The sequence below is a fragment of the Amaranthus tricolor genome, chromosome 4 (genome assembly GCF_026212465.1).
Source record: "Amaranthus tricolor cultivar Red isolate AtriRed21 chromosome 4, ASM2621246v1, whole genome shotgun sequence".
Lineage (NCBI taxonomy): Eukaryota > Viridiplantae > Streptophyta > Magnoliopsida > Caryophyllales > Amaranthaceae > Amaranthus > Amaranthus tricolor.
In genome coordinates, this window is record NC_080050.1 from 31,797,517 (window position 1) to 31,821,240 (window position 23,724).

General features: G+C 33.4%; 3 protein-coding genes and 1 pseudogene across 6 annotated transcripts; 2 read left to right on the forward strand and 2 right to left on the reverse strand.

Annotated features, from left to right (window-relative positions):
* The first annotated feature begins 201 nt into the window (after nucleotides 1-201).
* LOC130810504 (phosphoribosylglycinamide formyltransferase, chloroplastic) lies at nucleotides 202-4,372 on the forward strand. 4 transcript variants are annotated; one of them, XM_057676595.1, is made up of 7 exons: nucleotides 265-481; nucleotides 608-639; nucleotides 1,038-1,406; nucleotides 1,976-2,075; nucleotides 2,764-2,940; nucleotides 3,518-3,644; nucleotides 3,809-4,372. In XM_057676595.1, the coding sequence occupies exons 3-7, from the start codon at nucleotides 1,052-1,054 to the stop codon at nucleotides 3,920-3,922; spliced, it is 873 nt and encodes a 290-aa protein (XP_057532578.1). In that variant the 5' UTR covers nucleotides 265-481; nucleotides 608-639; nucleotides 1,038-1,051; the 3' UTR covers nucleotides 3,923-4,372. The 4 variants fall into 4 exon arrangements, with proteins under 4 accessions (XP_057532575.1, XP_057532578.1, XP_057532577.1 ...); XM_057676594.1 differs by having other exon boundaries at nucleotides 1,041-1,406; XM_057676592.1 differs by having other exon boundaries at nucleotides 202-639; nucleotides 1,041-1,406.
* Nucleotides 4,373-5,166: 794 nt separating this feature from the next.
* Nucleotides 5,167-11,163, forward strand: LOC130810294 (uncharacterized). Its single transcript, XM_057676297.1, has 11 exons — nucleotides 5,167-5,404; nucleotides 5,502-5,714; nucleotides 7,464-7,559; nucleotides 8,507-8,595; nucleotides 8,686-8,814; nucleotides 8,952-9,072; nucleotides 9,687-9,777; nucleotides 9,855-9,964; nucleotides 10,176-10,327; nucleotides 10,424-10,520; nucleotides 10,633-11,163. Exons 1-11 carry the CDS (start codon nucleotides 5,324-5,326, stop codon nucleotides 10,927-10,929), a joined length of 1,476 nt encoding a protein of 491 aa, XP_057532280.1. The 5' UTR covers nucleotides 5,167-5,323; the 3' UTR covers nucleotides 10,930-11,163.
* A 65-nt stretch (nucleotides 11,164-11,228) lies between these two features.
* Nucleotides 11,229-15,126, reverse strand: LOC130810296 (phosphoglycerate mutase-like protein 1; annotated as a pseudogene).
* A 133-nt stretch (nucleotides 15,127-15,259) lies between these two features.
* Nucleotides 15,260-19,691, reverse strand: LOC130810295 (phosphoglycerate mutase-like protein 1). The gene is made up of 10 exons (XM_057676298.1): nucleotides 19,462-19,691; nucleotides 18,165-18,226; nucleotides 17,936-18,043; nucleotides 17,760-17,839; nucleotides 17,232-17,394; nucleotides 16,526-16,600; nucleotides 16,334-16,422; nucleotides 16,124-16,243; nucleotides 15,818-15,862; nucleotides 15,260-15,702 (listed from the first exon to the last, which is right to left on the reverse strand). Exons 1-10 carry the CDS (start codon nucleotides 19,688-19,690, stop codon nucleotides 15,609-15,611), a joined length of 1,065 nt encoding a protein of 354 aa, XP_057532281.1. The 5' UTR covers nucleotide 19,691; the 3' UTR covers nucleotides 15,260-15,608.
* Nucleotides 19,692-23,724: the final 4,033 nt, after the last annotated feature.

The following is a 23,724-nucleotide window of genomic DNA, read 5'->3' on the forward strand; positions in this document are numbered from 1 at the left end:
AAATGGGACAAATAATAGGAAATCGGAGGTGTTAAATAAAAATGTCTGTTGTGATTGATGTAATAACACAAATTGAATGCATTGAAATGTGGATTTTCTATCCTTTTCAATAGTACCACATTTGTTCCCTCTTATCATCTTGCGTTATATATATGTGCAAGTTAGTGTATTACTGAAACACAATAATAAAATAAAAGATAAACTGATATAAATTTATCTCTTATACTACTTTTCTCCTTATATTCTTCGTACCTTTTAACAATGTCGTGACATTAGAAAGACGGAAAAAATAGGGGGAAACCGGACAATGCAGAAACTAGGCAGTATGAATTTTGATAAAGAAAACCCTCTGCCTTACTATCATCTCCTTTTGAGTCTCCTTCCTTCCTAACCGCCGTCACGCAGCCATCGTCGCCGACTCTCTGTCTCTCCTCCGGCTGTCTTCCTTCATCTTTCTTCCTCACCGCAGAATTTTTTTTTTGTAATTTTCTTCACTGTCTAATCTTCATAAAAACCAAAGAAATCTTCTGCCATTGTTGTACAGGCAATACAAGTATAACTGTGAAGAAACGCCCGAAGATTAATCATTAATCATTTAATTTTGCAGACGCCTTCTGCTGTCGTCTCTGCGTTTCTCAGGTGATTGTTTAAAGAAATTTGTCGAATCGAATGAGTAGATTTCAGATTATATCTTTCAAAATTATTGTTGGCATATCTGGGTTATTATTAAACTGGAATTTTAACGAATCAATTGGTTGCTTACAATTTTGAGTTTTTGATGATTATATTTTGTTTTCCAGCAGATAGTTATGTCACTTATGTGAATCATGGCTCATGCCTAGCACCTGTTTGTTCTAATTTCCCATTCAAACTTAGTTGCACATCTTGAGCATGGAATGTAATTATGTAATTACTAATTAGTTTATAAAATTTCAAAACTTCAAGGATGATGTTGTGACAACTTAGACTAAACTGATTGTTCATGCGTTTTCATTCAACGTCCAACATGATCATTTTGCTTGTTGATCTCAATTTAGTAGTCTTTTAAGAGATGATGGGAGCTCAAAATTTACAATTGCAACCTTCCACAAACGCATTGGCACCATCTACAAAGAATTTTGAAGGCTTGATCACCCCTTTTCTTCAGCCCACCAAATTCAATCGTTTGCGGCTCACTTCAGCAATTTCTAGAATTAGAAGCACTAGAAGACAATCCTTGTGTGCAGTCATCTCCCAAAAAGTTGACGACGTTCGTGTCAGTTTGAGACGTCATGACGAGAAACTTAATGGGAAAAGATTGGCTGTTTTCGTGTCTGGTGGAGGTTCCAATTTCAAGGCACTTCACGCAGCGACACTTAATGGATTGATACTAGGAGATGTTGTTGTGTTGGTAACCAACAAAGAAGGTAATTTTTACATTCTTTTCCTTTAATTTGACAAAAGCATTGGTAAATTCTGTTCAAGATCATGTTTTTTCCAGAGCCTCATGATAATTATTCACTCCACCCCTTTATTGATCAATTTTTTTATGTGAATGTGTTATATGATGGTGTGACATGATTTTCTAATCTTCTCGCGGATTACGAATCGAAAACAACAAATTATAATCGGTTTTATGCTATTTTTGGTCATTTTGGACGAATCGTGAATTCAAAAGGCAATTTAGTTTAGCGCAATTGTGTTACACATGTTATATCTATATGCTATTTGAGAAGCATTTAACTCTATTGTAATTTTATATTTTTGGATTTGGATTATAGGCTAGCTCGAAAGAAAGGAGAAAAATTAGGTGAGAATCAAACGCATGAAATGATACTTGATCTCCAACTGAGACAAGATCCGCTTCTTAGTTATTATGTTGTATTATGTGCTTCCTTGTTATTTTTTTCAGTTACGGAGTGTATGTTGCTATTACAATTCACCTACCAGTTTACTCATTCAAGAAACATATAAATTCTATATCTGATATGTGCAGATTGTGGAGGAGCAACTTATGCAAAAGAAAATGATATTCCAGTTGTTTTGTTTCCAAGGACAAAAGAATCATCTCCTAGTGAACTTGTAACTACTCTCAGGTTTTTTTTTGATGATGCACTATCTCTTTCATTTTGGTTTTATTATAATGTTCTCCTCGTCCCAAAAATTTTGTCAATATCATTTTTTTGTTCTTTGCAATTTGCATAATACACATATATATTTTCCTTTCTGATTCCTTAAACTTCAGTTTCTTGTATCTTGGTATTTATTTTGTATTAAATGACTTTAATGGTGCATCTAGACGTCACAATTTCATAGAGCGGGACTGGAAAAAAACAATGTGCCGATAGATTATGTGATTACATATTTATAATTTTTCTTGGAAGTCATATCTCCTTAAGATTTTGCACACTTCCATGTCCTTACGAATGAAGAAAACCTTTGACACTTTGTTGCATGATAACAATGTGTCTTTCAAAGAAAATGGAATAAAATTTACTTCAGCCTTCAGGGTGATCATTGGTCTTGATATCAATATTGTGACCTTTGCAAGGACAATTACTGAACCATATTTTGGCCTCTGAAATGGCCTAGAATGTGTCTCTCATACCTCACAAGATCACAAAGTTTATGAGGTATATTTTACTAATGACTCATCTATGGTACTTTTGACTCTTTACTAGTGTTAGATCCTTGAGATGTTTATTCAGGGTTTTAGTGTAGTTGTCAATGTTACACCAATTTCGCTCTAATGGGCACTTGTGAACATAATGAAATTTTTTGCAGGAAATTCAATGTGGACTTTATACTTCTTGCTGGTTTTCTAAAGCTTATACCAGTTGAATTGGTTCAGCAATTTCCTAAGAGAATTCTAAATATACATCCTTCACTTCTACCAGCTTTCGGTGGCAAAGGCTACTTTGGGATGAAGGTTCACAAGGCAGTTATTGCTTCTGGGGCTAGGTAACATTGCAATTACCGCCAATATGAAGTACCTTTTAGGCTTTTGATCTGCTTTTTGTGTTCTATGTTTGGCAAAAGAGGTTATTGAACAATTTTAGCATGTTTTGAAACAAATAGATGGTTTGGTGGCCAAATCCCCTAATTCAAGTGTTTGGTAAATTAGTTGGTTGAATCATCTTATTGTTATGAATAGGCTAATTTTGAACAAGCTACTCTTAACAGCGTGTTCAAAATCAGTTGGTCAAACCACCTCATTAAATCAGTTGGTTAAATCAGTTACTCCAATCAGCTATCAGTCATTTGCCAAACACTCTCATTATCTTTTTTTTTGATTGAAAAATATATCTAGTGTTTTGCACTATTATATCACACTTGACTTTTCTATGAGAGATAGAAATTGTTAATAGTTTGAAAACAATATCATATAATTATAACCAAACCATTGTGATTTCATAGTGGTGAAATACTAAGTTTGTACATTCTAAGGGTTAACGTTGTTCATCCTCAAAATCTCAATTCTACCGAGTGGTACATCAGTTTTCTCTTTGTCGCTTAATGATTTTCATATCTTTCCCAGATACTCTGGCCCTACAATCCATTTTGTTGATGAGGAGTATGACACTGGGCGGATCCTTGCTCAGCGAGTTGTGCCTGTGTGTGCTTTTGACACTCCAGAAAACCTAGCAGCCAGAGTATTGCAGGAGGTAATCAATTCATTAGAAGCATAAGGCTACTGCTCAATCTCAAAATTCTCAGAATGAGCTTTTGTTATACTGATCCGTTAAACATATATCACTTAAACATATATCACTTTCCGCAAAACAAAATCTTGCTTTTGTAATAAAACTTATACGAAATCTATTTTCAGGAGCATCAGTTATATGTGGAGGTAGTGGCAGCATTATGTGAAGACAGGATAATTTGGCGAGATGATGGTGTCCCCCTCATCCAAAGTAAAGAAGACCCACAACATTACAGCTAACTTAATTTTGGCGTTTAGGTGATTAACCTCGGCCCCCATAATTTGTTCTATAAAAATAAACTGCGATTCTCATTGATCGGGGAATAGCTCAAAGGTGATAAATCCCTCTTCTGAAGGTGAACTTTGATTGACATAAGATTATGATGCCCTCTATTTGCAAGGAATAGGGCTTGTAGAATTCTATCAACAGATAACGAACGACTACTACTGAGTCATACCGATCATTTGGAGAATCGGGAATGACCAGAATTGATTTCAGTATTATTTCATCGAACAATCTCTCTCAATTGGGTTAGCATATATCAAAACGGGTTTGTGGGAATAGTTTTTCGGAATGACTATTTTGTTGTTCGGTAGAGCCTTGTATGAAGATGTTGAATATCGCTTTTGTTTTTGCTGTGTTCGGACGAATTTTAAGGGTGTACTAGAACATCCTCATTGATTGGAAAACCAATTTGATGCATGAGCTTATATTTGGATATACAGGATGGAGGACAAAATCAATGATAATGGGGGGCTTAATGTTATTGAAATCACCTCAAAATAATGAAAGACAACCAAATCAAGAAAAAGCTACTCCAAACTTGGGTTTGCATGCATTTGCGCATTAAAAAAAATTACAAATAACAATATGAGATGGTCTCATCAAGAGATGCGTTTCACTTATGAGTTAAGTTTATCTCACTGATAAACATTCTCTCATAAAATTAGATCAAAAGAAAACTTGTAACATCAACTAAAATACTTTGTATTCGGTCATAAGTTTATAGTGTAAATATCTACATGTGAATGTCAATTGTTAACTAGTATAGCTATATATTTAGGATTATTATGTAACACAAGTAAAACACTACCAAAGACAAGTTGGATATTCATTACAATCATTAGTGATCCATCACATACATTAATCATCTAGTGACGATTATTTCATCATCAAATTAGAATTCATATGCATCTATAGATCCATGGGTCTGGATCAATTTAAGAATTAATATTCATTAGTAATGTTAACTAAACTGTTGAGGCTCTTAGCAATCCTACTTAGAGATCCTTCAAAACCCTTGATGAAATTATAATGATTAAAATTATTAAAGTTCTCGAAAGTTTTCTAAATTAAATTGTTGTAAATTTTAATAATTTTATACGGAAAAACGTGAATCATAATAATATTTAATGTTTATTGTACCTTATGAAAAATTGTGATTGAGTGATGTTTTTATTTTGGGCAAAATTAGAAATTACTAAGTACATTTTGTAAGTACTCCAAGGAAATTACTCATAGTCCAAATGAATCTTCCATACAAAAGTCAATATTAAAAAAATTATGTCAGTCTCCAATTCCAATTGTTGAAAAACGAAACAAAACTAAAACCCAAAGATTGATCAGAGAAGTTAACAACAATGGTGAAAACAGTCGTAGGAGAAGAAATCCGTCTTCAATTAGCAGAAGATCATCTTGCTCAATCTGCTATTCCTGCTCAGGTATATCTTCTCTCCCCTTTTTTCTTTCTCAATGTTCATGTAACATTTTTTCAAATTCGGATATTCAATTTCAAGGTTTATTCTTTATGATTATCAGGTAGGATTGGTGATTGGTAAACTTAATTCCAAATTAGATAAAGGGTTTATCTTTGATTTGGTTCCTACACCTGCTAATGATGATGGAGATCCTCCTTGCTCCATTATTGAACCTCAAAAACCTGAAAAGAAAAAGGGTGCTTCCAAGTCTAGATCTTTTGCTGATTCTTCTCTTTTTATTGATGGAGATTGGGTTGCCGAACATGCTCGTCAGGTAATTTTAATTGTTGTTTGTTGGGTTTTTTAGGTTGGTTTGAAGAATGAATTTTATGGGTTTTAGAATAGAAAATGTCATCTGTATTCTGTATGTTGTATGTTGGACTCAAGTTGAATGTGGGATCAAAAGTGTAATTGTGGGAATATGCTAAATTTTGAGTGGTGATTTTGTTTATGTGTACTTGCTTGATATTCTGTTACAATAGTGTTACATTGCACCAATGCCGCTAAAGTGGCTCTTGCGTGTCGAATGTAAGCAATCTTGCCCTTATAATAGCAATTAAGCTTCTTCAAAAAAATTGGAACTTATAAGTGAACAAAGAGGATATTTTAGGTTGACTCAACTTCCTTCTCTTGCGGGTGCCCCCTAGCACCGAAAATCTTGAGCTAGCCTTGCGCCAGTCACTAGTAGGCAAAATTGTCCGGATTGTTTGTGAACTAGAGAGTCAGACCATGGCACAAAACCTTTTGAGCCTTTGATCTGAATCCTGAACATTAGTATACCTCCAGACCTCAGATTAACTGTTCTGGTTGAAGCAACTTCTCAGGTTGTTACAAGAAGCCTGTATAGCGCGGTTCTTCATATTTCTCGAGTGTAAATTGCAGTTATCTTTGGAAGCTGTTAGCCTATGATAGAAGTGGTCTTGAAGTCTTGCACACTGTTCTTTAAAATATGAATGAATGTTAGCCTGTCTGTTTTCTGAAAGAAATCGCAAAATTCTAACTCACTAGCGTTTTCCTATATTCGCATGAGCATGGCAATTAATAACTGCTTATTAAGGTGCTAGGCTGAAGGCAACATCTTGTAGAGTGCTTTAGAAAGTGACAACTGAAAAGCAACATAGTTTGAGAAAGGAATTACCTGTCTTGGGCCTCCACAACAAAATACCAAAATATTTATCCCAGCATATTGGTTGCTTATATGAACCAACACAAATCAACGTCAGAATAGATCGTTAGTAACAAGGATTATTGGGCTTCCCTCACCCCTTTTTTTTACTTGGTTAGGTGGTGACTATTGGGGTTTGGTGAGAAACCCAAGTAAAATCATTCTTCGAAAATAACAAGCCTAACACTATGTTTAGATAGCAAATTAGAATAGAAAAGAAAGTAAGGGAAGGGGAAGGGAAGAAAGAGAAGGGAAGAGGAGGAATAAGGAGGAAGAGTGCACCTTATTTGTCTAGAAGGGAAGGGAAGGGAAATGGAAGAAAAATGCATGCTTTCCCTTCAAATCTTTCCACTTTAGGAGAGATTGTATTCTCAATAAAATTTGTGTATGTTTTCTTTCCAAACCCCTCCCCTCCAAATAACTTCCCTCCTTTTTGTTATCCAAATAAGAAATCCTCCATCATTTTAAATTCCTTCCCTTCCTTTCCCTCCATTTCTCTCTATCCAAATGCAGTGTAAGAGATAAGATGAAGTTTGTACTCTATTTGGACTGGCCTCATTAATTTATTAAGTTCTCTTATTAATTAGCTTTTATGGTGATGAGTAATCATGTAGTTTTGTTGAGTACACATTTCCATATGTCTTCCATAAGGCATTAATTTCAGGTTAGGTCGTATTTTCATCTCCAAATTGCATTTGAAAGCTTTGTTCGCTGCTAAGACACCTTGTTTGGATTGTTTATATAATGTTCACTTAAAATATGTTTCTCTAAATATTGTCTTTTATTGTCGAAGTGATAAAATGTTTTTTTTTTCCTGATTACTTGCATATGAAGCTGTTAATTTTGTGTCATTTTCAGGTTTCAAGGTTGCTGTTAGGTGGTGTTAAGGTAGTTGGTGTCTACGTATGGGCTGGTGAAACTGTCTTCAAGCAATCAACATTAGCTCTTTGTCAGGTAAATGCATTGCATGGACGTACGTATTTTGGGTGAAAAGAATATTATCTTAATGTCGATGTTGGAAATTTGATGCTCAAATACCTTCAAAGCATGGCTCTGCTGCAGTTCTCCAAATACATTGCTTGACCTGAAATGCAAACTATAAAGAGTTGTGAGCTGAATTATATCCTACTGCAGGCCGTAACTTCTCTTAATCTTTTCTACAATGCATTTTCTACTGAGTGATAATGCTTTTACTCTTCATGGTTGTCCATTCCTTTGATGGAGATCTATAAATATAGTTCACCATTTCCGAGATAAAATCTTACATCAATCATGAAATTCAAATGCATTTGTTCATCATACAACTATGAAGGTTATTTGCTCTTCTGTTACGTTAAAAAATATACTACACGATTTGATGTCATAACCATTTGAAAGTCTACCCAATATCCCCAATTTTTTTTCACCTTTGATGATTGGGCATTAATGAATTTTTTGTTAAATCTGATTGGTAACAAGTGAAAGATAGGATTACTTAAATCAATGGATGCTTGATGAAACACCCATTAATATCATTGCCAATCCGTGTTAAATAGTGGGAATGGTAATGAAAACTTAATATAATTTTGCTAGGAAAATCACTCGAAAAGTTTTATGATCACACTTGTTCTAATTGACTGATCTCATTTTATTCACAAAATTCATTTCAATGCATTACGATTTGGAGAGGTGGTATTAGGTACTAATGAAAAATTGTGAATAAAAAAACTTTTTTACGATCCAAATTTCATTACCATGGGAATAACATGATACATCTCACAAAAATTTACACTACAAATCATTCTCATTAGGAAAATCACGGACCATTAGTGTACTTCATGGAGTTCAAGCTACGGTATGATACTCAATGAACCTAAGACTTTTGATTTGTGATCATTATTCATTAGTTTTTTCTTTTCTAGACTGTTAAGGGAGTAGCAGATGCAGTACCTTTTGTGGAGAATGATCTTGACGAGATGTTGCTTCTTCACATATCTTATAGTCCTAGAAGGTATCTGTTTCTGATGGAGTTTTCTATACCCATTGCAAAAGATTTTGTTTTGCAACTTTTACATAATGAGTTGATGTTGCTCTCAAGCAGGTGGACATGTCGAAACTGTTCTCTCTCTTCTAATATAACTGCAAGTAGCCTTCGACCTTGTGATTTTAAAATGGGAAGGGTTTTCAATTCCCTCCAAACTTTTCGGTGCATCTACAATGTTTATTTGAGGTATATTCTATATTGTGGTGTCTGATCACAATATCCATTTTGCCTTTAAGAAACTGTTTTGATGTATAAAATTTCAATTTTTTTTTGAGAAAAATCCAATGTCCATAACGTTCTTTACTTGTGACCATCATCGTTAGATTGCCAATTTCTCGTGCAAGCCTGTCGACTACCAAAATGTTGAATGATGTATTGATGGATGGAATTTCAACTCTTACCAAGGAGCTCAAAAGTGCAAAAGCAATTGTTGATGGCAATTTGGTAAGATCCTTGATAATGACTTCAGAGTCCTTATTGTCTTGGTCTCTCACTCTTGCCTTGTACTCTCTCCATTTCTTAAAAAAGTTTCCATTTGTCATTTTTGGGTGTTTTATTTGTTTTTCCCATAAAGAAACTTTCTATTTATATTACAAATTTTGGACATAAGCAACCTTATTCATCCTCATTTTAATATTTTAATAATGTTTATGGCTCCCACATATCTTTCACTAATTTTGTTTTAATATTTTTATATTCCTTATGGCCCCCACATGTTTCTCACTAGCTTTATAAAAACATTTTAATATTAGTTGTGGTCCCCATATTTTTTACACTAACTTTCTTTAATATTTTTTAATCTTTATGGTCTCCATTTTTCCTTTATCAAATTTATTATTCAATAAAATAATATATACACTATCTAAAAGATTCTATTTTTTTAAATTCTCGTGAAATATTCCTTGTGAGAACTTCATTAAGGTATGTAGGGAGTATATCATTTGTCTAATTAATGAAAGTTTGCTACCATATTGTGTCTTATGTATATCGTTTCCACATATTTATCTATAGAATGTGGCACTTAAAAACGTTTAGTTTCTCACAATGCTTTTTGGTAGGTTGATGTAACTACGGACAAGTTATGCACATCTACTAATGTGCATGAAGTTGAACTGCTCTTGCCTCCTATGAAAGATGCCTCGTTGGAAGGTGCAAACACAATCTCTTCTTCGCATTAGCGTCAAGTATGCATAAAATTGTAATACATTTCTTCTTTGTGCGTGAAGCCAACAGTCAAAAGGATGTTGTCGGTATTCTTGTGTATTCCGGTGCAGTATGCTCTTATTCCTATCTGAACTCAAAAGAATCCGTATCACAAGCCGTGGCTGATATTAAGGTATTTAAAATTTTATTGAACTTTTGTATAATAAATGCATTTTTTTGGTGAACTTTCGTAAAATAAGTGGAATCATCTGTATCGCCATCGTCACAACTGTTGCGTAGGATTGGCATTCAACATGTCAGCTCATTCCGTAGTGTTAGAAAATTTTATAAGGTCTTTTCACCTATACGGTTACAAATAGTATTTGCTTCTGTATTTCATGTAGGAAGATATCATCATTAGCTTGCGAAGTAGATTGGATATGATCTCTGATGAGGCCGAGAGACAAATTACTGTATCTTCTGAAGATGTTTCTGAAACGAACATAGAAATGTTGAAAGTAGAATCTGTCTACCAGATTACCCGACAGCCTTTGAGGTAGTTTTTAACATGAAATCCTGTCTTCCTTTTGTGGGTTTGATACTTTGATAGCATTTGATTTATATAATCAATTTTTGATCATTATGAATGTAGAAAGCAATGCATACTGCCGTTTCCGCGGAGAGTTTTCATACCTTGGCTAGCTGGCACCTTCATTTGTGACTACCTTTTACCAACCGAAACTTTTGAGGTTTGTATTTTCTATCAATGAAACCGATATCCTATTGCTTTTTGATCATCGGAATCGACTAATCTATCATGCTCTTATAACAAACTGTTGTCATTGCAAAAACTGTTGGCAGGCCCTTAAAGATCACTTTGTCGAGTTGCTATCAATGGAAGCTCCGGAAGATGTGTCCACATTCGTGCAACCAGAAAATGAACACCCAAGCTTGGCTGCAAAATCATTCTGGGATGCGGCAGCACCCTTGTATAAATCACTTGATTCTGCTCAAAATGAAAGTAGGAGCCGAGAAATTGCAAAGAAGGGTGATTCCCGAAAATCAACTGCCGGAAGTTTTAACGCTGCGTTTGCTGGTCTTGTTCTTCTCATTGCAGTTATATTTGGTTCACTGTTCTATGCTAAGAGCTCTAGATGAAGATGAACCCTCTAAACAAGGATACTATTACTGTTGAAAAATGTCGGTATGATCCATTACTGGTTTTTGATCTCAGATTTGCAATTAAGGAACACTGAAGTTTGTCCAGTTTGACGAAGAAGTATTTGTGGAACAACCGAAATTTCTGTAATTGTATTCTCGGAAAATGCAGCGAACGAAACCATGAGAAGGAATATTTGAATATGATAAGTATCCTAACAATTGAACTGAAAATTCAGGGAAAATTCTGATCAAAATTAACAACGAAAACAACGTAAACACATAAACAATTACACGCCCATTATAATCAAAAAACATGAGATTCAACGATTTTGTAACCATAGATATGGAATTCAGTTCTTGCAACACTATCAATACAGAGATTGATTTCTTTCCAAGTATCGGGTTATAACAAGTTTATTAATAATGAATCTGAAATGAAGAGATGTCGTATTCTCAGTAAGTTGATGAACCATGGATGCCTCACAGTAGCTCCGTTCTGGCCATTGCATCATAAGAAATACAAGTCAACTTTGTTTGGTTTAGAGCTTCTCGTTTGCACCATCACTAGGAAGATCGGGTCCATATGGAATTTTTCCGGGGAAGTTTGTGGCCGGGAGAATCGGAACTTGCCATACTGCACAGTCATACTCATAGCTCATACTGTTAAGGTGGTAACAACTAGCCTTGTAACAATGTTCTAAGAACAAACGTTTATAAAGGCTCACTCTTTGTCGACAAAGACCATTGAGCGTAGCTCACAATTCGCAAAGCTGAAGATAGCAAGACGAAAATTCAGTCGTTGATCATAACATACTAACATGATCAGTGTAACATGATTCGCTTGCTAACTCACTTTTAAATTCGCGATTCTCTCATATTTGTCCAAGAATAGCCCAAAACCGACCATATTTCGTTTTTTTCGATTGGAAATTCACGAGATTTGCGAATCATGTGACACTGAACATGATAAAATCTAAATCAGTTCAAAGAAAATCTGTGGGTGCGGAAGGGCGCAACGCAACACAACACTTACTGTGTACATATTTCTTTCTTGATTACTTGATGACAATCATTTCCAAAATTAGCAAGTGTGTGAAACAGGAATTCACTGTGGCTAACAATAGCAATCTCTTCCTTTCTGGTCCATAACCTTCATCATAGAAGCAATAGCAATATGATGTAACCTCCATAACCTTCATCATGCAAGAGTCTAAAGCCTTATAAAGTCATGAACAATAGTCAATAGATACCATTTCATAAAGTTCACTCCTCTTTCAACAACTTCTTCATCCTCCTTCCACCATGTGTCCTCATCGCTTTCTATCTGAAGTTCAAATAGTTTCGATCGTGCAAGGGTAGAAGTCACAATGATCGAGATTCCGACAAAAGTTTCAGATAGAAAAAAAAGAACTTACAAGAGAGAAATCAATTGCAAGAAAGAGAATTTCGTGCTTGCTCTTATTCCTCTTGTTGCAAGGATGAATTCCCTGCACATATTAATAGAAACAATCAACCTGACCGGTGAAACATGTGGCACTGAACTTAACAGCCTAAAAGCCTAAAATAGTTCGTTTTTTAGATTTGCTCAAAATAGTTCAAAAAATAGCCTAAAAGCGACCATAATTCGTTTTTTAGATTTGCGATTTGCGAGGCGATTAACGAATCATGTGGCACTGAACTTAACAGATAGCATCGAACACAGTTTCACAACTACAAAAAGTGCATGGAGTATGATTAGCAAGAGCCAACCAAAGCTAAATATTATACCATCTGTTCACGACAAAGTTCAACTGCTAGGAAGAGAGGGCAACCAAAGCTTGAAATTGCAGAGCGGTCACTGCCATCAGCATTTGCCACCATGAGTGGCGTAACATCTACACCATCAGAACATCCACCGCCTCCAAAGACCCCAACTGCAGTTTGCATGGTCCTACAAGGAAATGTAACGAAAAACATAAAGAAAACGCCCATTTAGTCCATCGTTAGATGCATACCTCGTCAAAGGCGATGTGATTACCAACTCAATTTTCTCGGAAAGTCCACTTGTTTGAACATGCTTCCGCAGGTTATCAACCTTTTAGCACGAAAAAAGAAACAGATAACACGAAATTTATATTCACAGAAAGGTGGATACGATAAAATGATAAATAATGATTAGTTCCATGCACAACCTGCTCCCATCCAAGCGCGGTTAGGCTTGCATCAAGATAGTCATAAGATTTGAACGCCTCATAGTCTTTTTCTCCGGCAACATTATGAAATCCTTTTGCGTGTCTCACCTGTTGAAATCGTTTATATATTCGTATCATCCCATATAGCTATCATGACACTTGAGTAAAAACAAAAAAATAGAAGCTAATAACAAGAGACAAACCCAATGAAGAGTTTTGCAATGATGCAATGGGTAGAGTCCTTGACCAGCTGAACTATCCATTGATGTAATTGATCAAAAGCAAAATCAAGACTACAAGATATCAGTCCCTAAATATAGTACTCATGGGCATTAAGGTTTTCTAAAGGGGTCATATAACCAAAATACAACTCAACGTTTTATTACCCCAATGTTATAAATTTGCTACCACCAAGCCAGGGTTAGAGAGCTCGAATGTATACAGTCTTACCCTTGTTAGTGATGTCAAAGAGGAGGTTTTTGATTGACCTATGGTAGCAAACATCACCAACAACTTCATGTGTGACTTTACATAAATAAGAAATGCACATCATTTGATGAATCATTTTAAAATTTTAAAGTATTTCATCATAATTCAAAATTAAAGAATTAAAAACCTTAAGCCCTATCAAGATGAAGGACATTCAAATAACAAAAAAACTCCCATGTATATGTGTGGATGAGTGAATCATCCCACATTTGAAAACAGGACATTAATCAAATAAAAAGTAATAATTTTTAATTAGTCCTCCCATTAACAACTAGTTCTAATTTCACTTGTATGGTTCAAACCTCCACCTATCAATTAGTAAGTCAATAGTGGAGACCTAGCTCAAATACTTTTAACATATTAAGAACATGGACAATGTACATATACAACACCAAACTTCCAAATAAACAAGCATAAACTCTAATATTGTCATCAACCACTAAATTTCACTAAATGTTAGTTCAACTATGTCACTACAACTAATGGCAACAAAAAATTCAGTTTTCTCGCATAGAAAATTTAAGCCCGAGCCTTCCTAGACGACCCAAATCATTTCAATAAAAATATATTAATATTGAATTTTATAACATATAGCAAAGTTATTGAAAAGGAAAGTTCACGACAAACCAAATAAAGAGTTTGCGGTGATGCAATGGATAGAGTCCTTTACTAGTTGAAACATTCATTACAGTAATTGAGATAAAAAAAAAATCAAGATTACAAATTATTCGTACCTCAATCACCTGGACGTTAAGATATTAGTACTTGCACCACCTTATATAACTTTTAAAGTCATTTACAAGTAGCACAACCTTTGGTAGCAAACATCAACTAACGGGGAAAGCTGAGAAGCACCAAGCCTAAAAGGAAATCTGATTGTTGGCTTTTTAGTTTTTAATGTGATCAAACAACCAAAAAACGTTTGACTATTCTCCTAATGAAAAGCTAATGAGTGCGCTCTTTTTGTATCTTTTCGGCCAAATCAAAACTAGTTTCGGGCTCTCGACAATTGTTATATATTATACGACAGCACCCATTACTCTATTGTGACTCCCACCTAGGCTCCCACTTAGGCAAGGTTTGAAGAACTGAATGTGCCTACCTTACCTTTGTAAAAGACTAGTTTATGGTTTATCATTAATAGCAAACATCGTAAGCAACTAGCATGAAAATAGTTAAAAGCCAATAAAAACAACATAATTTACATCTAGATAAACAAGCTGCCAAAAACTCCATCTATATATGGGTGCACTCAGTTTAAAAAGTTAGTCCAATGAGTTCTAAGAGGGATCTCACTTTTATGGTCCAATTTAAGAACATGGACATTTTACATGAACACCAAACTTTCAAATAAACAAGCATAGACTGCATTATTATCATCAACAACTAAAGTTTGCTGAATGTGTAACTACCTAATTATGTCACTGTCAAGTCTCAACCAATAGCAACAGAAATTTCAGTTGTTCCGCGGATACTTGATCGTACTTTTGAATTTGCTACATTTTGCCCTCAATGAAAATTATAGACCCGTTGCATTCACAGCAAATGCAGCGAACGAAACCCATGAGAAGGAATATTAGAACATGATGAGCAAATTCGGGGAAAATTCTGATCAAAATTAACAACGAAAACTACGTATAAGCATAAATAATTACACACCAAAAAACGAGATTCAACGATTTTGTAACCATAGAAATCGAAATTATTAGTTCTTGCAAACTATCAATACAGAGAATGATTTATTTCCAAATATTCTATTTAGTAATAGACAAGAAAAATCACAGCAAGAAAAAGATGACAAACTGTTTTACAGCTTCAACCTTGCATGATCCTCAAGGATTCCAATTTCCAGCTGAAAATTTCTATAATATTGAGTTATAATAAGTTTATCAATGATGAATCTGAAATGAATACGAGACGTCATGTGTTCTCGGTAAGTTTATGAACCATGGATGCCTCACAGCAGCTCCATTCTGGCCATCACATCATAACAAATACGAGTCAAATTTGGTTGGTCTAGAGCTTCTCCTTTGCAACATCACTAGGAAGATCGGGTCCATTTGGTATTTTTCCGGGGAAGTTTGTGGCTGGAGAATTGGAACTCGCCATACTGCACATTCGTAGCTCATACAATAACCATAATCGAAGAAGACAATGTGAATGTAAAGGTGGTAATAACTAGCCAAGTAACAACGTTCTAAGAACAAACGTTTATAGAGGCTCACCCTTTGTCGACAAAGACCATTGAGCGTAGTTCACAGTTTGCAAAGCTGAAGATAGCAAGAAGAAAACTCAGTCGTTGATCATAACATACTAACATGATTAGTGTAACATAATTCGCTAGTTGATTCATTTTTTGAATTCGCAATTCACGCAAATTTGCCTAAGAATAGCCCAAAACCAAACATATTTCGCTTTTTTCAATTCGCAATTCGTGAGGAGATTAGCGAATCATGTGACACTAAACATGATAACATCTAAATCAATTCAAGAAAATCTGTGGGTACAGAAGGGCGCAACGCAACACTTACTGTTTACATATTTCTTTTTTCATTACTTGATGACAATCACTTCCGAAATTACCAAGTGTGTGAAACAAGAATCCGCTGTGGCTAACAATAGCAATCTCCTTCTCCTTCCTGGTCCACAACCTTTATCATAGAAGTAATAGCAATATGATGTGAATTACTCAACCAAGAGTCTAAACTCTAAAGCTTTATAAAGTCATGAACGATGGATACCATTTCATAAACTTCATTCCTCTTTCAGCAACTTCTTCATCCGTCTCGCGCACATCCTCCTTCCACCATGTGTCCTCATCGCTTTCTATCTGAAGTTCAAATAATTTCGATGAAATATAAAACACATACCAGGGTAGAAGTCACAATGACTGAGATTCCCACATAAAAGTTTCAAGCAGAAAAAGAACTTACCAGAGAGAAATCAATTGCAGGAAAGAGAGTTTCATACTTGCTCTTACTCCTCCTTTTATCGCAAGGATGAACTCCCTGCACATATAAATAGAAATGATCAACCAGACAGATAGGATCACTTTCACATGATTCGCTAATATCCTCGCGAATGGTTGGTTTTGGTCTATTCTTGGGCAAATTTGTGCATGTCGCAAATTCAAAACGCGAATTAGTTAGCGAATTATATTACACTAGATAGGATCGAACACAGTTACACAACTACAAAAAATGCATGGAGTTTGATTAACAAGAGGCAATATCGTTTTGTGGTGGCATTTTTTTCTCAAGTTGATTTTTTTAATTCATGAACACGACTCATATGAGGGGATTGAGGATTTGTCTTAATAGATAAGAAACACTCTTTAATGTTGGCAAGCCCAAAAGGCCACGCAAGTCCATTGCAAATACATACTATATACTCCCCTCTATGTCTCAATTGGCTTTTGTTACTATTCATCCGTCAAGCTTAATTTGTATTCAATTCTAATCTATAAGTTAATTTTGTTTGGTTCGTATAAGTCTAAATTTTATTAATAGAAACTTTTATAATTTTTAGTTATGCACAATTAGAGATATTAAGGATTGAAGTAGTGCATCGGATAGTGTTCAAACAACAGATATTGATTGCAAAAAAAATCTACTTCTACTTGAAGGCAAAATATTATACCAAGTGTTCACGGCAAAGTTCAACAGCTAGGAAGGGAGGGCAACCAAAGCTTGAAATTGCAGGGCGGTCACTGCCCTCAACATTTGCCACCATGAGTGGTGTAACATCTACACCATCGGAATATCCACCGCCTCCAAAGACACCAACGGCAGTTTGCATGGTCCTACAAGGAATTGTAACATACTATGAGATTGGCCACAAAATGAATAATGATGTCAAATCAATGACCTTAAACAACTAAACGAATTCGAATTCATTACACTACCCCAATAAGTTTCTTCCCCTCGTTTATTTAATTTTTCTCGATTCATGCATTTTTGGCTTATCTCAGTGGACTATCGAAAGAAGTCACAACGTAAATTCATCCCTTCCTATTCATCTATACTGGCTTACCGTAATGAACTAAACTTACTTACCAAGAAAGAATTAAGCAAATAGAAGTATCACAAAGTGAACTAGAGATCATTCTTAAAGCATAAATGAAAAACATGAAGCAATCACTCGTTCAACCCATCAGTAGATACATACCTCGTCAAAGGAGATGTGATCACCAACTCAATTTTCTTCGAAAGTCCACTTGCTTGAACATGCTTCCGCAAGTTATCAACCTTTTACCACAAAAAAGAATCATATAGCACGAAAATTATATTCACAGAAAGGTGGATAAGATATATTGAGGAATAATAATTAGTTCATTGCACAACCTGCCCCCATCCAAGCAAAGTTAGGCTTGCATCAAGATAGTCATAAGATTTGTACGCCTCATAGTCTTTGTCTCCGGCAACATTATGGAATCCTTGCGCGTGTCTCACCTATTGAAGTCATAGATATATTTAATTCATCCCATTTAAATGCTTTCGATACATAATAGAGTTATCATGACACTAGTAGTGTAAAAACCAAAGAAAAAGAAGGTGATAGGTCGAGACAAACCCAATGAAGAGTTTTGCAATGATGCAATGGGTAGAGTCCTTGACCAGCTGAACTATCCATTACTGTAATTGATCAAAAAGCAAAATCAAGATTACATGATATCAGTCCCTAGATAAAGTACTTATGGACATTAAGGTTTAGTGCTCATTTAATCAACGTTTACAGTATAAACTAGTGCATAAAGCTTTATTGTCATTTCCCACCAACACAGTAAATGGCCGCAAACATCAACCAACAGGAAAGCAGAGAAGCACCCACTAAGTGAAGCTTAAGTGTTAGTTTTCTAAAGCCATCAAATAACCAAAATACAACTCAATGTTCCATTAGCCCAATGTTATAAATTGACGCCCACCTAATCAGGTTTAGGGAGTTTGGATGTACGCAATCTTATCCTTATTCGTGATATCAAAGAGGTGGTTTATGATTGACATTTGGGAGCAAATATTAATTTCACGTGTCTTCACATGAATAAAAAGTGCACATCATTAAATAAAACATTAAAATTTTAAATATTTCATCATAATCTGAAACCAAAGAACTAGAAATCTTACATGAAGATGAAAGAGATTCAAATAACCAAAACAAACATGTTTCTCGATGAATATGTGAGGATGAGTGAATTAACCCAACATTCAAATAATCAAAAAAAACATGCTTTTGGCCCACTCCAGTGACTTCCTCAAACACTCCCACGTATAAGAGGTTTGGAGGATCAAAAGTCCGTAACTTTGGCCTTATAACAAGAATAAGATCGTTACCAATTGACCCTTTAACAATAAACATAGACAATCAAACAAGTTGTCAAAAATTCCTAGACGACCCAAATCATTTTAATAAAAATATATTAATATTGAATTATATAACATAACAAAGTAGAATAGTTGTCGAGTTGGTTCAGACGTAGAAATGAGTCCTTGTGACCCACATAGTCAATCAAATACCCTGTATGGAAAACATGGACCTAATCACCTAATACATACCCAGCAATCAAAACCCATAAAGAGGAATGTTCCAAGTATCCAAATAATCGATTCCAAAAAATTGGGAACATTTCTAATCAAAATCAACAGCAAAAACTACATAAAAAAGCACAATTAATATCCCATTAATCAAAAATATGATGGACCCAAAACATAAGATTCAACAAATTTGTAATTTTGGATATCAAAATCAGTTCTTGTAACATTAATAATATAAAAGTGATTGCTTTCTATATTACCCTAATCAGAAAAAACACAAAAAAAAAAAATTAAAAAAAAGCTAAAAATTGTAATATTTGGGATGAGGGTGGTAATACCTGGAGAGGGAGAAGCCAAACAAAGGAAAGAAGAACTGGGAAGGAAATTATGGAGATTGGAGAAATTGGAAAAGGAAGAACAAAAAATGTTATTATTTTTAGTATAGGAATAGGAGTAATTATAAAAAATTTTATGGTGGGAGTTATTAAAATATTTAAAGGAGTAGCAACAACAAATAGAAAAACTAGTATTCCCAAGAACGGAGGAAGGAAGAGAGATGATCGTCATTGCTCTAAAATTAATTTTAATTAATTTTCCTTTTTCTTATATTTTGTATTTTATTTTTTTTTTATGTATGTAACAATTCTTACTTGAGACCGTCTCTAGAAGAGACATTTCAGTTATGGAACTTCCTTCTGTGGGTTTCTTTACACTCCCCCTGATAAAACTTTTCAACTTCTCATCTTCACCAACTTTCTCTCTCAAACTCTTTCAGTCTTCATTTGTGTTTCTCAAGGTTCCATTTCGGTGTGTTTATCTCCGTCATTGTTTGTTCATTCTCTGTTTATTTTCTTCAATATTTTCAAAACCATCAAAAGTATGTATTTATGCTTCATCTTCACCATTTTCGTTTTTAAAGCTTTCATTTTCATTTTTTTGGAGTTATTGTGTTATATGTTAGTTGGAATGACAATCCAATGATTTTTTTTTCTAAATTAAGCTTTATTAATGGTGAAGATAGTGATTTTAGAAGAAAACAATGTCTACTGTTTGGGAAGGTAATAAAAACAATTGTGGTTTTTCTGATTTGCTTTTAAAATTAAGTTTCATCAATGGTGGAAAACAATTATGTTGAACAAGACAACAATGGCTACTCGTTGAAAAAGGTAATAAAAACAATTATGGCTATTACATAATATATTAGTGATTATAACATAATATATTTGGGTTTTTGTTTACATCCCATAGTTACATATTTTTTATACATATGATTATCTAATAAATTTGCAATTTTTTTATTGTAGTGTTGACAAGAACATATATATATATATATATATATATATATATATATATATATATATATATATATATATATATATATATATATATTGCAAATCTCATTTATTTCACACCAATGGAAAAGAGATCGTGACGCTAACTCCCAAACAAATCGAGAATGTTACGAATATTGAATTTGAAGGATTGCTCAAGATGAAGCCTTTGGTTTATATTGTAGTTTTGACAAGAATATATACACAAGTTTTAATTTATATTTTAACAGCCTTTACTGTTTGTAGTTCAAGACTTGTTAAGTATTAAATTATTAAGTTGATATATTTGACTATGTTATTGAAAATAGGACATAGTTGATATTATAATACTACTCTTTTGGTATTATAATACTATACAATTGGGGTTATAGTGATTTACATTTTTCTTTGATATTATTGTTAAATTATAGTAGTTGGATTTACAATTTTATAAAACTTGTATTATATGCAAATATTATTAGAAATGTATAATCAATGTAGTTGGATGTATAATTCATATGTTGTTTTAACATCAAATATATTATGGTATAACCTCAAATACATTTTGTTATAACACAAAATATATTATGCTATAACTCCAAATATACGTTGTTATAACCCAAAAATATTTTGTTATAACCCAAAATATATTATGTTATTACCTCAAATGTATGTTGTTTTAACACTAAATACATGTTATTATAACCTCAAATATATGTTGTTATAACCTTAAATATATTATGTTATAACCCTAAATATATTATATTATTACGAAATGTGATACTCCCGACTTCATCAACCTATGACAAATGTTCACAGTTATAATATCAATTATATTTGGTTATATCCCCAACCCCAAATATATGAATTTATAACCACAATTGCTTTTATTACCCTTCTCAAAAAATTAGCCATTGTTGTCTTCTTTAACTTCACTGTTTTCAATCATTGATGAAGCTTAATTTTTTTATAATCAAAAGAATCACAATTGCTTTTATTACCTTCTCCAAACAGTAAACATTGTTGTGTTCTTCAACATCACTGTTTTCCACTATCGATGAAACTTAATTTTTTTAAAAAAAAGAACCATAATCGAATTCAAGCATTAAATCTTCCATTGTTATACAATCTTCAACTTGTAGAAGGAAGGAATAGTTGAAAGTTGAAGAAGGAAGATGAAAACCTGATATCTTCATCATGGAGGTTTTATTTTGCTTGAAAAAAAAGTAGTTAATCATTAAGCTTTTCATATTCCAAAAAAAAAATTGCACGTTTTTTTATATAAAAGCTATTAACTAAATATGGAATATGGGTTGGGCTCTTGAGAGCCGTCTTTACAAAAGACGGTCTCTCAATAGAGGACCTGTTATGCATGAATTTGCCCGTTTTCCGTTTTGTGGACCCAATTTACTTATAGTTTCTATAAATAAACATGTTTTTTATCAACCACTTAGAACATTACAATCGTATTATATAATATCATCTCACCATGAGTCATGTCACATACATGTCACATTTCACCATGAGACATGTTTCATTAAGAAATGATTTTTCACAAAAATAGCCAATTGATTTAAACTAACATCTAGTCTCTTGAAAGACCGTTTTTTTGAAAGATGTATCTCAAATGCAGCTCATTAAAGATTAATGTTTACTTCCCTTTTTTTTAATGTCTACTTATATTATCCTTAATGCTTACTTACCGTATCCTTAATGCCTATTTTCCATACCTTAGATGTGTACTTATATCATTCTTAATGCCTACTTATAGTATTTTTAAAAAATATATATTAAACTGGCTCAATTAAACGTGATCTCTCAAAGAGACCGTCTCTCACAAAATTTGTATAAAACTAAATACATCCGAAACTTGAGATGGATAGAGAAATAGATGTTAGCCAACATTACTAGGTACAAGTCCACTAAAATTCACCTAATTTTCTCTTGGATCATAGCTCAATTGTGCCGGATGCCAAGTCCACTAAAAAGCAACATTAAGAGACTTACATGAAGCCCGTAGTCTCACCTTTGGGCTTTGATTATGCCTAATCACATTGCCCAAAAAAACATAAATGCCTGTGATTTTACTGAGACACTTTTAATATATAATTTAAATTATCTAAATTATATATGTTATAAAAATATAAATTTTTTATTTTGAGATTGTGTCACTAAATAATATATCGCAAATAATTTGAAAATTTGAGAAATGGAGTAAAAAAGGATTGAAGGCACTATATATTTTTAGTTGGGTACTTGGTTTGAAAGAATATATTTTTTTACAAAATTTCTTTTCGAAAGATATAATGGCCATAACCTTTTTATGGGATGGTTAAAGCACACTAATAAAAAATAGTTCAACTCTACATAAGAACTTTACAACCTTTTTCTTTCGTTGATCCCTCAAAGGTAATTGGTGTGGAAACTAAGGTAAATAAGTGTAAATATGTGAGAAATATATTGATAAAGATGAAAAAATAAGTTTAATATGTGAATGAAAATTAAAGGAAAATATAAACCGTAGCTTAATTATAAAATAGGATAAATCTGATTGAACAATCTAAAATAAAATTTAGGTAAATTTTTTAGGATAGAAAAAGTAACATTATTATATCTAAAAATATAAAAATTTAGCTTTAAGAGGGTTGAGAGGGGAAGGCCTACACTACTTTCTTTGTACTCAATGAGGTTAATTTCACAACAAAAAAAAGGACTCAAGTACACCTTATAGGAGAATCAAATCTTATGTTCACATCCATACATTTTAACTTTTTTTTAATATTATTCAGACAATTCAAATAATCTTATAATATTTAATTATCACAATTTTTTGAGACAAAGGAAATGTGTTTGAAAAGAGAATACAACCATACAGATTAACTAACAATTCTTATTATTCACTTTCAACAATCCTTCAAATTCAATCAATATCAAGTCGGATATATAATTACTGAATACTTCATTACCCCTTAACAAATAGTAAAATATCGAGAAAATGTCACTTTTAATTGTAAATATAGCGTAACTATAATGTAACTAAGATATTGTTACCGTAATTAATCTAATTAACAAATGGTGTAACTTATTGGTAGAAGTACATGAATAAAGAGGATCTTGAATAATTAAGCACAAAATCTGAACTACCCATCACAATTCACATGGTAATGTGCCGACCATGTATAATACTATAGACTATACTTATTAAACATGTATAATACTCATAACTAACGTTGAATTAACATTATTTTATATTTGATGGTTGTTAGGGATTCTTCTATCTAACTTTCATGT

Bases quoted from the DNA above. Each gene is read 5' to 3' on its own strand.
- LOC130810504 (XM_057676592.1), top strand. From the start codon at position 1,052: ATGATGGGAGCTCAAAATTTACAATTGCAACCTTCCACAAACGCATTG. The intron at 2,076-2,763 runs GTTTTTTTTTGA...AATTTTTTGCAG, and splicing joins GAACTTGTAACTACTCTCAG to GAAATTCAATGTGGACTTTA. The intron at 2,941-3,517 runs GTAACATTGCAA...TATCTTTCCCAG, and splicing joins GTTATTGCTTCTGGGGCTAG to ATACTCTGGCCCTACAATCC.
- LOC130810294 (XM_057676297.1), top strand. From the start codon at position 5,324: ATGGTGAAAACAGTCGTAGGAGAAGAAATCCGTCTTCAATTAGCAGAA. The intron at 9,073-9,686 runs GTAAGATCCTTG...GCTTTTTGGTAG, and splicing joins CAATTGTTGATGGCAATTTG to GTTGATGTAACTACGGACAA. The intron at 9,778-9,854 runs GTGCAAACACAA...TTGTGCGTGAAG, and splicing joins GAAAGATGCCTCGTTGGAAG to CCAACAGTCAAAAGGATGTT.
- LOC130810295 (XM_057676298.1), bottom strand. From the start codon at position 19,690: ATGACGATCATCTCTCTTCCTTCCTCCGTTCTTGGGAATACTAGTTTT. The intron at 17,395-17,759 runs GTATGTATCTAC...AATTCCTTGTAG, and splicing joins ATCACATCTCCTTTGACGAG to GACCATGCAAACTGCCGTTG. The intron at 15,863-16,123 runs GTAAGTGTTGCG...TGCTATCTTCAG, and splicing joins AAAAAAGAAATATGTAAACA to CTTTGCAAACTGTGAACTAC.